The sequence below is a fragment of the Rhinoderma darwinii genome, chromosome 1 (assembly GCF_050947455.1).
Source record: "Rhinoderma darwinii isolate aRhiDar2 chromosome 1, aRhiDar2.hap1, whole genome shotgun sequence".
NCBI classification, from domain to species: Eukaryota; Metazoa; Chordata; class Amphibia; order Anura; family Rhinodermatidae; genus Rhinoderma; species Rhinoderma darwinii.
The window spans coordinates 364886837-364900594 of record NC_134687.1 but is presented as its reverse complement, the minus strand read 5'-3'; the positions used below and the strand labels follow the sequence as shown (position 1 = coordinate 364900594).

Here is a 13758-nt window from a genome sequence, read left to right as displayed (position 1 = left end):
TGAAGTGAAAAGAGAGGGGGACAGTGTGTTTCCCAGTGTAGGCGCTTTCCGAGCAACTATCTTGCAGCCTCCTTGTAAAATGGTCCTTAGCCCATCATCCTCCATCAAAATAGGTAAGTACTTGTTAATTATTTGTTTAATTTGTGTGAACTGGTTACTTTGCTGTAATACCAGTACAGGTGTTTTAGGGTCTAGTTTTTTGTTTTTAGTTGACTGTTTGAGTAAATTGACTCGAGAAGTTTTTGTGGTGATATCGTTTGCGCGGGTCAAAGACCAGTTGGGGTATCCTCTATCTTTTAATCTTGAGTGTATCTGTTGTTGTTCTACCATATATTGTGCTTCTGAGCTGCAGTTTCTCTTTGCTCTGTACATTTCACCTAGGGGAATAGCCATGATGGTTTTCTTGGAATGATTGCTTCTGGCATGAAGTATTGTATTGGCTGTGGTAGGTTTCCTGTAGGTTTTTGTTTCTATGATAGATCCTACCTTTCCCTCTAGAGCTAGATCCAAGAATGTGATTGTTGTTTTATCGTAATTGAAGGTGAATTGTAGGTTGTATGGATTGCGATTCAGAAATTCTACAAAAATGGAGATACTTGACGTTTCACCCCTCCATATAAAGAGGAGGTCGTCAATGTATCTACCAAACCAGGCAATGTTATCTCCAAATGGGTTGTTTAGTGAGAAGATGTACTGTTCCTCCCACCAGGCCATGGTTAGGTTAGCTATTGACGGGGAGAATTTCGCTCCCATTGATACCCCTCTCAGTTGTAAATAAAAATTTTTGTCGAATTGGAAGAAGTTGTGTGTCATCAGAAACATTAGAATGTCCAGTATATACATTTGGAAATTTTTAGTAAAAGTACTATGTTTGGCTAGATGGTGTGTTAGAGCAGCATAGGCAGTCTGGTGGGGGATACTTGTATACAGGGCAACAACATCGCAGGTTAGCCACACATCGTCTTCGTTCCATACTCTATCCTGAAAATGCATTAAGACATCTTTGGTATCTTTAATGAACCCAGGTGTTCGTTGGGCTAATGGTTGGAGTAATGTGTCTAACCACTCCGATAATTTTTCCAATATGGAACCTATGCCAGAGACGATAGGTCGCATTGGTGGAGGAAACTGGTTTTTGTGGGTTTTCGGTAGAGCGTGAAAAATGGGTGTGATTGGTTGTTCCACAAAAATGTAGTCTGCTTGTTTTTGATTAATGAAGCCTTTTGTGACACCCTCTTTTAGAAGATCCTTCATTTTGTTCTGGATTCTTTCTGTGGGATTGTTGTCTAGACGTTTATATGTATTTTCGTCTGATAGAAGATCTAGAATGGAATTTTTGTAATCTGTTCTGTTCATTACAGTTATTCCTCCTCCCTTATCAGACATTTTTATAATTATTTCTTTGTTGGATTTAAGTGATTTAACTGCGTTTTTTAGGCGTAGAGGAAGGTTAAATTCAGTTTTGGTTTCTTTGAGTTCATTGGATAATTTTTGGAGTTCTTTTTCCACCGTGGATTGGAACCATTCCATGGACTCTGTCCTTGATTGTTTTGGGTAGTATTTTGGATTTAAGGTATGGAAATCAATACAGTTATCAATGAGCATGTCCGGATCTTCCGTGCGTAAACTGTCTAGGCAAACAACGGTTTTGAGTTCTTGAAATGAAAATTCCTTTGCTGTTTGAGAAGGCTCTTGATATAACTTTTCGGAAAGTTCCAACGGTATTTGAGTGGACGGACCACTTGGAGATATGTTCACTTCTTCCTGGGTCTCAGGTTCATATGTGAGAAAATGTCTCTTGACTGTTAGGTTCCGAATAAATTTGTTGATATCGAGAAGGGTGTTGAAAGGGTCAAAATTGTTATTAGGAGCAAAATTCATTCCCATTGAGAGCACTTCAATTTCTGATGATGTGAGAGTACAGGATGACAGATTTGTGACATTCATATCTAGGACTGGTATTTGCGAGACCGGAGGTGACGGCTTTGGACCTGGTCCTGTCGGTCTATGTTTCTTGCCGCCCCTCCTTCTTCGTTTTTTGATGGATATTGGTTCATGTCTGGTCTATGATTATATTTTGTTCGGGTTCTGATAGAGTCATCCTCCGATAGTCCTTCATATGAATCTGGCTCAGTGGAGCTGAAACTGACTCTATGAGATATGTCTCTTTGTCTTCTATATTGGCTCCGCTGCTTGAGGATGGGTTTGGGTCTGGATCTACTTCTGTCCTTGTTGTTCCAATTGTAGACTTCGTTGGAGCTGTAGTCTCGTGTGTCTCTTTGAAATTTAATTTTTTTGGTTTCGGCTATTGCTCTGTCTAACTTGTCTATATATTGAGAAGTGCGGGTCTCAAGAAGTGCAAAATCTGGTGAGTCTGAAAAGCCGTCTAGTTTGCCCTCTGTTTCTGATATTTTGATTTCTAGCTCTGTTAGTTTGATTTTTTCTTGATCAGTTATTAACTTCATAAGCTTGATTGAGCATTCTGACAGTATGTTATTCCAATTTTCACTGAAGGTTTCTGAATAGTTAAAGGATGGTGTTTTCCTTATCCTCAGGCCTCTGGGAATCATATTCTTGGTTATGTAATTATTCAAGGTAGTGAGGTCCCACCAGATTTTGGCTTGTTGTGCCTTGTCTTTCTCAAGATTGTGGAACAAAGCTTCTAAGTCCTGGTTTTGTATAGTTGTGTTGTTGAGATTTCCAAACACTTTAGCGGCCATTTGGGCTCTTGTGAGTAATACTTCTTGGGTCATGCTTATAGTTGAGTTATTTCCTTTTTTATAATGAGTTGTCTCCACAGAAAAAATTGGATGGGATTAAAATCAATGGTAAAGTTTTGGCCACTTCATTTATCAGATTCATTCATTTACTGCTTTTGCTGATAGAAGGCATACCTAGCTCACCTCTCCTAAGACACAGTAGTATGCAGAGATTGATTTTAGATGCATACAGTTACTACTATGGGAAGCAACCTATGTTTAGTATTCCCAAAGTGGGGGAGCACGTGAGGTATAAGCCGATAAATTGTAGAAAACAAGAGGGGGAGACGAAACCTCCAGCTCACCTTTGTATGTAGACTTTGCACTTCAAGTACCGCACGGATCCTCGCGTCGGCACGCGATGTACTGAATGGGAGACAAGGACGATGTGGATCCAGCGGAGCTGTAGGTAAAACGGAAACTTGTTCCAAGTTTAATGGACAGTTGTCTTAAAAATGTTCAGGAGCAGTCCAGACGATGTCCTGGGGTGCTTAGGAGAGATGCGCGGGATTTTTGGAGCCTACGCGTTTCAAACGCTTCCTGCGTTCTTAATCATGGCTGTATTGAGACTAACTGACCTGTCTCGTGTATTTATATGTATCTGCATGTGTGTTTAATTGCGTTCCATGTGTTTGCAATCTCTTGGAACGCAAACCGGAAGTCTACTTTACTGTGCGTTCCATTTGTTTCAGGGCATGGTTACTTGTGTAAGAGTACTTTCATTTCTTTTTGTTTAGTTTAAGTTTTTTGAGCTGTGGTTCAACGTCTTGGATAAGTGTATGGGGGTTCTAACTGTTATTGTTTAATGTAAAGAAAAATAAGGTTTACAGAGTGTCGGGGTATCGCTACGTAGTTTGACTTCTCGCATTTGTCATAGAGTGAGTGTCATTTCCGGTCTGACCTGTGTTTGTTATTGTGTTTGCGTTTCAGTGTCACATGTTTTCGTGGACCGCAAACCGGAAATGACTCTACTGTATTGCGTTTTGGAAGAAGATCCCGAGTTCTGCATGGATTCTTATGTAAGTATGTATTTTTATTTTATTATTTTGTTTTCATGGAATGTATCAACATTGTCAGTACAGTTAGAAGGTGAAGGGATATATTTGAGTAGTATGTAAGTTTGAGCCGATATAAGTTGAGTTGCAGTATGAAGTTAAAACAGATGATGACATTATGTCAGAATTATCGAGACAGAAAATGACAACAATCGAACAATTCTTGTATGTGTATACTTTATCATTATTTATTTATATATTTTTGTATATTTATAATTGTTATGTGTTTTGTTTTATTTACTCATTTGAGTGATCGATATGTTGTCGTGGTAGTCAGTTAGTTTGCTAGATTATGCCAACTAGGAGTAGGGGATGAAAAGCAACGTGATGAGGTTGGGGTATGGGTATGAGGGGGAGTGGGCTAAAAACTTGTACCTATACTAGGTGTATAACTGTATGTCAGTTGTGATTAATACAAAAAGAAAAATAATAAATGTTTATTAAGTTCAACGTGTGGTTTGTTTAAAAAATTGATGGAGAATGTGGAGATCATAATATTAGGAGGTGTTTTTTTATTTTTATTTTGTTTTCATTTTTCTAATTTTTATTTGTTATTTGATCCATGACCTTAATTGTTGATTTTTAGAGTATCACTTAATGTCTCTTTGGGGCCTTCTATACAATTCAGGGTTGTGATTCTGATGAAATGGTGTTTACTGGAATTAGACTAGCTGGTCGTTTGTGTGTGACTACGAGAAGGTTTTTGGTGAAGGTTGTTCACTTATTCATAGGAGTTGCAGGAAGGACTAAAATCTATCATAGGCCTTCGACATTTCATTCCCTTATGACAGGAATGTGTTTGGATTTGACGTTTAATAGTGGAACATAAGTTCCTTTTTTAGATTCAGGCCATTGGGGACTCGGGTGTCTAGTCTGTAGATCCAGAAGGCCTCTCTTTGGTGAATTTTATGTTGCCAATCCCCACCTCTCTTAGGGAAAAGTACTTTTTCTATGGCGTAACATATTAATGATTTTATTGTTCTGTTGTGCTGTGTTATAAAGTGTCTGGCTGCATTGGATATGTTACAGATGTTTGGATTCCTTATGTAACTTAAATGTTCCAGAATTCGTGTTTTTAATTTTCTGCTAGTACATCCTATATATTTCAGACTGCATGCGGTACATTCAATTATGTATACTACCGAGACGGTATTACAGTTAATGTAGTTTTGAATCTTAAAAGTTTCAGAGTTATTTGAGTTAGAGAAGGATTTGGTGGTATGAACAATGGTACATGTTTTACAAGGGTGTTTGCCGCATTTAAAAAAGCCTTTGCTTTCTAGCCAAGTGGTTTTGGTTTCTTCTGAAGTGAAAAGAGAGGGGGACAGTGTGTTTCCCAGTGTAGGCGCTTTCCGAGCAACTATCTTGCAGCCTCCTTGTAAAATGGTCCTTAGCCCATCATCCTCCATCAAAATAGGTAAGTACTTGTTAATTATTTGTTTAATTTGTGTGAACTGGTTACTTTGCTGTAATACCAGTACAGGTGTTTTAGGGTCTAGTTTTTTGTTTTTAGTTGACTGTTTGAGTAAATTGACTCGAGAAGTTTTTGTGGTGATATCGTTTGCGCGGGTCAAAGACCAGTTGGGGTATCCTCTATCTTTTAATCTTGAGTGTATCTGTTGTTGTTCTACCATATATTGTGCTTCTGAGCTGCAGTTTCTCTTTGCTCTGTACATTTCACCTAGGGGAATAGCCATGATGGTTTTCTTGGAATGATTGCTTCTGGCATGAAGTATTGTATTGGCTGTGGTAGGTTTCCTGTAGGTTTTTGTTTCTATGATAGATCCTACCTTTCCCTCTAGAGCTAGATCCAAGAATGTGATTGTTGTTTTATCGTAATTGAAGGTGAATTGTAGGTTGTATGGATTGCGATTCAGAAATTCTACAAAAATGGAGATACTTGACGTTTCACCCCTCCATATAAAGAGGAGGTCGTCAATGTATCTACCAAACCAGGCAATGTTATCTCCAAATGGGTTGTTTAGTGAGAAGATGTACTGTTCCTCCCACCAGGCCACTTTACATTAAACAATAACAGTTAGAACCCCCATACACTTATCCAAGACGTTGAACCACAGCTCAAAAAACTTAAACTAAACAAAAAGAAATGAAAGTACTCTTACACAAGTAACCATGCCCTGAAACAAATGGAACGCACAGTAAAGTAGACTTCCGGTTTGCGTTCCAAGAGATTGCAAACACATGGAACGCAATTAAACACACATGCAGATACATATAAATACACGAGACAGGTCAGTTAGTCTCAATACAGCCATGATTAAGAACGCAGGAAGCGTTTGAAACGCGTAGGCTCCAAAAATCCCGCGCATCTCTCCTAAGCACCCCAGGACATCGTCTGGACTGCTCCTGAACATTTTTAAGACAACTGTCCATTAAACTTGGAACAAGTTTCCGTTTTACCTACAGCTCCGCTGGATCCACATCGTCCTTGTCTGCCTTCAATGGACCCTGGGCTGTCTGACCATACAAGTTATGGGCTTTGATCGCGTCACAGTTACTTTCTGTGACGCGATCAAAGTGCAGTCCCCCTCCTTGAACGTCGCGATCAGCTTTTATCGCGGCATTCAAGGGCTTAACGGCGGAGAGAGAATGTTTCACTTCTCTCCGCTGTCAGAGCGGGGCCATGGTTGTGTATTACAGCTGTTGCCCCGCTCTCGATCGCGCGCAGAGACGGCTGTCACACAGGACGACATTGCTCGTCCTAATGCGCGAAGTACCCGCCGCTCAGGACGAGCATTCTCGTCCTGTGTCGGCAACCAGTTAAAGAGGCTCTGTCACCAGATTATAACTTGACTATCTCCTACATAATCTGATCGGCGCTGTAATGTAGATAACAACCGTGGTTTTTATTTTGAAAAACGATCATTTTTGAGCAAGTTATGAACAATTTGCGATTTATGCTAATTAGTTTGTTAATGCCCAACTGGGCGTTTTTTAACTTTTGACCAAGTGAGCGTTGTAAAGAGAAGTGTATGACGCTGACCAATCAGCGTCATACACTTCTCTCCATTCATGTCCATCTGTACTCACAGCACAGCGTGATCTCTCGAGATCACGCTGTGCTGTCACATACACCCACAGTAACTTTACCGAAGTGTCTTGAGAGTGAATAGACATCGCCTCCAGCCAGGATGCAATGTCTATTCACACTCCCGACACTTCGGTAAAGTTTCTGTGGGACTTACTCACAGCACAGCGTGATCTCGCGAGTGTCCCACAGAAACTTTACCCACAGAAACTTTATCCTGGCTGGAAGCAATGTCTATTCACTCTCAAGACACTTTGGTAAAGTTACTGTGGGTGTATGTGACAGCACAGCGTGGTCTCGCGAGATCACGCTGTGCTTTGAATACAGGTGGACATGAATGGAGAGAGGTGTATGACGCTGATTGGTCAGTGTCATACACTTCTCTTTACAACACCCACTTGGTCAAAAGTTAAAAAACGCCCAGTTGGGCATTAAGAAGCGAATTAGCATAAATCTAAAATTGTTCATAACTTGCTCAAAAATGATTGTTTTTCAAAATAAAAACCACTGTTGTTATCTACATTACAGCGCCTATCTGATTAGGTAGGGGATATTGCATTTATAAACTGGTGAAAGAGCCTCTTTAACCCCTTAGTGAGCCCCTTCACCTGCAAAATTGTGCGGCCATAAAGGGTGTATTAATTAATGATTTTGTGGATGGGATTGATAGCAAGGTGTCAGTTTTTGCTTTGTAGGATACTTAAAACTCAGCTTGACTTTAAAATATTACAGAAAGACCTAGATAAGCTGGCAGCATGGGCAAAAACATGGCAGATGAAATTTAATGTTAATAAATCTAAAGTAATGCACTTAGGACGCAATAATAGCATTAACTCATATACATTAAAGAGGCTCTGTCACCACATTATAAGTGGCCTATATTGTACATGATGTGATCGGCGCTGTAATGTAGATTACAGCAGTGTTTTTTATTTAGAAAAATGATGATTTTTGATGGAGTTATGACCTATATTAGCTTTATGCTTGGTCAAAAAGTAAAATACGCCCAGTTGGTCATTAAGAAACTCATTAGCATAAAGCTAAAATAGGTCATAACTCCGTCAAAAATGATTGTTTTTCTAAATAAAAAACACTGCTGCAATCTACATTACAGCGCCAATCATACTATGTACAAGATAGGCCACTTAGAATGTGGTGACAGAGCCTCTTTAAATGGAATAAAACTGGGGATAACGGAACAAGAGAAGGACCTGGGTATTCTGGTAACAAATAAGCTAAGCAGCAGCACTCAATGTCAGGCAGCAGCTGCAAAAGCAAATAGGATCTTAGGGTGTATAAAAAGAGAGATAAAAAAACTGTGATTCAAATGTAATATTACCACTCTATAAATTCCTTGTAAGGCCCCATCTAGAATATGGAATTCAGTTTTGGATGAATAACGGGTAATTTATTGAGAAAGGTTGAACCTGATGGACCTGTGTCTTTTTTCAACCTATGTAAGTATATAATGGCCGCACGATTTTGAATGTAAAGGGCCGTTTTACCCGCAATAAATCGCGGCCATTAACAGGCTATTTGAAAGCAGCGCCGAACATGGTGTTGTGTGTGGTTGTTAGCTGCCAGGTCAGGGCCGCTCCGTTTGGACTTACCCTTACACACAAATGGACACATAAAAACATGCACACGGACAGACACACACACACAGGTCCAGACACACACACAGACAGACAGAGACACACACACAATCACTGACAGACACACACACACACACACACACACACACACACACAGAATCACTGACAGACACACATGGATAGAACAAATGCACATGCAGTTCCTCTACTCATATGGCAGCACTGCCAGAGTGCCAACATAAAATCAACCAGAGATTTTCAGTGACTAACAAAAAAGTGGTTCAGATGCTTTATATTGCCACAGCTAGGATGGTAGCACAAGATTCACTTTGGAAAATTCCAGTTATAGTTAGCCAATTAGCTTCAAAGCTAGCAGCTTCTTCCATTTTGTCTGTACCATCAGGAGCCTGTGTGGTTCAAAGAGTTCCACTTTTTGGAACAAAAAAAGAGTTTTCTGGGTTATTCTATTTTTTTGCTCTCCCTCAATGGTGTAGCAAAAGGAAAGACCCTTCACTTATAACTTTTAAAGGGAATGTGTCGCGAATTAAAAAACATTTTTTAAGTAAGTTACTTATTTTTAGGTTTCTTTGCTGTATTTTTTTTTTTCTTCGACAAGATGGAAAGTATTAAAAATTAAATAATCATTTGACATGTTTTCCTATGTTGGCCACCAGAGGGAGCACTTCCCAGAGTTATAGCAAAGTGAATCAGGCAAGGCAGATGGACTTACAGCTGATGTAAATGTGGGAGGGAGACTCACACCCCCCTCCCTATTTTTGGCCACAAGCCAGGAAAAGGTGTCTTCGAATTGCTAAGCATTGTCCAGCTCCATTTTGGTAGTGTTTTTACATTGGCAGCTGGTAAAAGGCTAAAAATTATGAAAGTCAAGAGGGAAGACCCTGTGGTGAATGACATTTCAGTTGACAGGTTTACACGGCATGGATTTGCCGCTGTTTTTGAGGCATTTTATGCGCCGACATACGCATCAAACGCTTGATTAAGCTTCCCATTTACATCAGTAGGAAAGCGCGCCGTTAGTACAAACAACACTATTTTCTACATTATTTTAAAAAACGCGTTGCGGAAAAAAAGAAGTGTCGTGTCAATTCTTTGGCTAATAAAGCGCGCCACATTTTCCCATAGTCAATGGGAGTCCTAATTACGCTCCAAAAACCGTGCAACACACACACACCTTACCTGCAGCCGGTCTTCACCAAAATAGCGCCTGCTTTCCCCCTACAAAACAGCTTCTATTCTGGGTCGCTCTGAACTGCGCATGTGCAGTACAGTGCGAGGCGGCAGAAGCGCAGGATGTAACAAATCGGTCCCGTTCGTTATGTCCTATGCCCTGTAGCTGCCATATTCCATCTGTGTATGTGTCGTTAAGAGACACATACACAGATGAAATAAAACATGGCAGCCCCCAGTAGTGTAAAAAAGTGTTAATAAAAAAAAATAAAAAAAAATAAAGTACATATAAAATTGTATTAATTAAAAATATATAAATTAATTGAAAAAAAAAATCATTACACCTTTCCTTTAAGCTGGATTCACACAAGGCTCCCTTCACATCACGTTTATTCCCTACATTTAGCGTGTATGTCGAAAAAGCTCCCGATATACACTCTACTTATAAATAGGGCTCCATTAGCCTCCATGTATTTATTTTTTGGTGGATGAAATAGCGTAGTAGACTACTTTTCCATCCTGTGGGATACCACAATAAAGCATATCCCGCGATGGTATACTTTTTTTTAAAACATGGGACCCTATTGGTGACATATAACACTGTATGGCATACATCACAGACATACGTTTAACGAATACATCTTGGGCTTTTCATTAGCTTTTCATGATGTATACGTTAAACCTATGGCTCACAGTTACATCCTTTATCCATAGACCATAATGGTATCCGATTAACGTATACGTTATGAAGCAGGTCATGAAAGTCCATGATGTATACGTATAGTCTATGGTGACAGATGCCACTGTTAGGTATTTGTCACAGTGAGCAAAAGAGAAAAAAAGACTGCAGCAAAAGCCACAGGTGTGCTCACTCAATGTTTCTTCCTGGGATCTGTGGTTTCTCAATGGAGTGCAATCGGAACCCCCTTCCGCTTGCACTCCATTGAGGAACCACAGATGCAGGCAGGCAGGCAAGGAATCCAATATAGTGGAAAAAATGTAGAAAAAATTCTCAGCACATCTACGTTTAGAAAAGTAAAAAAGAGCTTTATTTTGACATAAGTTTAAAAGTCCAGAGGACACAGGTAAGGCGTGTTACCGCTAACGCATTTCGAACAAAGTGTTCTTATTCATAGCATAACGCTATAATATGAGTAAGAACACTTTGTTCGAAACTCGTTAGCGGTAACACGCCTTACCTGTGTCCTCTGGACTTTTAAACTTATGTCAAAATAAAGCTCTTTTTTACTTTTCTAAATGTAGATGTGCTGAGGATTTTTTCCACTATATCTGTCACAAACGCATGTTTTTGACAGCTTTTTTTTCACGTCAAATGTAAGCCATTTAACGCGATGTGAACTAGGTCTAATCCGCACAAAATCTCTGCAACAAAGTACAGTACAAAGAAAGTGAATTGGGTTTTAACAAACCTCATGCACAGAATTTTAAAAATCTGCAGCGGATTCTTATGCTCTGTTCACACCTACTTTATATTTTTACGTTGTTCTGCTCCCTCATAGGAGCAGAACTAAAATAACGGCAGTGACAGATCCATCGTATGACAGACCTCCAACGACGCCCGACGGACCCCATTGACTATGGGTACCGTTGGGTTTCCGTCATGGAGTCTATTGTTTTGCAGATGGATGTAAACATAGCCTAAGACCTTATTCACACGACAGGGTTTCCCGGCCGCGTGACGGCCGTTCATAAAACGGCCGTCACACGGCCGCAGTAGGAACAATAGACCCGGCCGTCAAAAAATGGGACATGCCCTATTTTCGGCCATTCTCCCGGCCCCCATAGAAGTCTATATGGCCGGGTAATACATGGCCATCACTGGAATGTGTCCCGAGTGACGGCCGTGTCTTCCGTCGCTCTCTCTCTCTCCTTCTCCTCCCCACAGTGCGAAGTGCATCTACATTAAGTGCCACATCGCCGGGGATTCGGCTTCAGAAGTCCCTGACTTCACTGTGTCCATATATGGACACAGTGAAGTCAGGGACTTCTGCGGGAGCGGAATCCCCAATCCCCGGCCACAGCGTTGCCGAAGCTCCTACAGGGAGCAAAAGACATACCCTCCTCCTCACATGCACTTCGCACTGTGAGGAGGAGAAGGAGAGAGCGAGCGATCGAAGACACGGCCGTCACTTGGAGCACATTCCCCGGCCCCATAGACTTCTATGGGAGCCGGGCGGCCGGGAGAATGGCCGAAAATAGGGCATGTCCCATTTTTTGACGCCCGGGTTTCCCAGGCCGTCAAAAAATCGGTGGTGTGAATAGCCCCATTAGGGGTCTATTGTTCCTACTGCAGCCGTGTGACGGCCGTTTTATGAACGACCGTCACACGGCCGGGAAACCCTGTCGTGTGCATAAGGGCTAAGAATGCTCTGTCTATTGCCGATTTTTAGTGCAGATTTCACTCATTGCAATGCAATAAATAAAATCTGTAGCCAAATCTTTGTCAAAATCCACCACAAAATCTTATCATGGATTTTAGTGCAGATTTTCAGGCTAGTTCCAAAATGTAGATTTTACATTTTATTGAACTTAAAGAGGCTCTGTCACCAGATTTTGCAACCCCTATCTGCTATTGCAGCAGATCGGCGCTGCAATGTAGATTACAGTAACGTTTTTATTTTTAAAAAAACGAGCATTTTTGGCCAAGTTATGACCATTTTTGTAGTTATGCAAATGAGGCTTGCAAAAGTCCAAGTGGGTGTGTTTAAAAGTAAAAGTCCAAGTGGGCGTGTATTATGTGCGTACATCGGGGCGTTTTTAATAATTTTACTAGCTGGGCGTTCTGATGAGAAGTATCATCCACTTCTCTTCAGAACGCCCAGCTTCTGCCAGATCACGCTGTGACGTCACTCACAGGTCCTGCATCGTGTCAGACGAGCGAGGACACATCGGCACCAGAGGCTACAGTTGATTCTGCAGCAGCATCGGCGTTTGCAGGTAAATGGCTACATCGACTTACCTGCTAACGCCGATGCTGCTGCAGAATCATCTGTAGCCTCTGGTGCCGATGTGTCCTCGCTCGTCTGACACGATGCAGGACCTGTGAGTGACGACACAGCGTGATCTCTCGAGAACACGGCTGTGTCTGCACTGCCAGAAGCTGGGCGTTCTGAAGAGAAGTGGATGATACTTCTCGTCAGAACGCCCAGCTAGTAAAAGAAGTAAAAACGCCCCGATGTACGCACATAATACACACCCATTTGGACTTTTGCAAGCCTCATTTGCATAACTACAAAAATGGTCATAACTTGGCCAAAAATGCTCGTTTTTTTAAAATAAAAACGTTACTGTTATCTACATTGCAGCGCCTATCTGCTGCAATAGCAGATAGGGGTTGCAAAATCTGGTGACAGAACCTCTTTAACCTTAGGAAGCAATACAACTCAGAAAGTCTTGTGTGGTTTTGGGTTTATGTATGACTTTGATTCTCAGAAATGTAGTTTCTTCTTCATTTAGAGATCACACTAGAGAGCTACTAGCCTACATAATGCATAGCATATCTGTTAACATCAGTTGCAATAGATTAGAATATGACATCCTTCTCACCTTCTCAAACCTCATTTTTTCATGGAACAGGAGTGGGAATACAGCAGGAAAGCATTTTGTCTCCTTAGACTGGCCCAAAATACTGACATTGAGAAAGACGTCGTCTTTATCCGGCAAGAAAACTCCTGGGCATGTGACCTAAATAGGAAACAAATTAGGTGTATGATGGCTATTATATTAACTAGAATCTTCAAGGACAATAAGACAAGTAATAATTCACACTTACTGCATGGATCTGGAGCTCCACAACGACTTTCAAAGGCATGTTTCAAGCTAATAGATGGGATGTATTGTGCATGGATATTAATTAGCCATTACAAGTAAGGTCACTCTCCGTACCTGAAAAAATACATGTCAATTTATGACAATATAATATATGAAACAAACAAACATATATGTATATATATATATATATATATATATATATATATATATATATATATATATATATATATACACACGTACAAATACATACAGTGTGTGCGTGTTCATGAATACAAATTAATGAATGGATGAATTAGTCATTGAGGGAATATGAGATAATT

The 13758-nt window shown here is 40.5% G+C and overlaps 1 protein-coding gene across 5 annotated transcripts in view; it reads right to left on the bottom strand.

The window, feature by feature from the left end:
• Window positions 1-13758, bottom strand: part of SPATA6L (spermatogenesis associated 6 like) — a 107247-nt gene that overhangs the window by 93130 nt on the left and 359 nt on the right. For all 5 annotated transcript variants that reach the window (XM_075827515.1, XM_075827498.1, XM_075827488.1 and 2 more), the window contains exons 2-3: window positions 13440-13552; window positions 13214-13351 (exon numbers count right to left, since the gene is read on the bottom strand). In XM_075827515.1, coding sequence (XP_075683630.1) covers window positions 13214-13351; window positions 13440-13478 — 177 coding nt within the window. In that variant the 5' untranslated portion in view covers window positions 13479-13552. The remainder of the gene's footprint in view (window positions 1-13213; window positions 13352-13439; window positions 13553-13758) is intronic.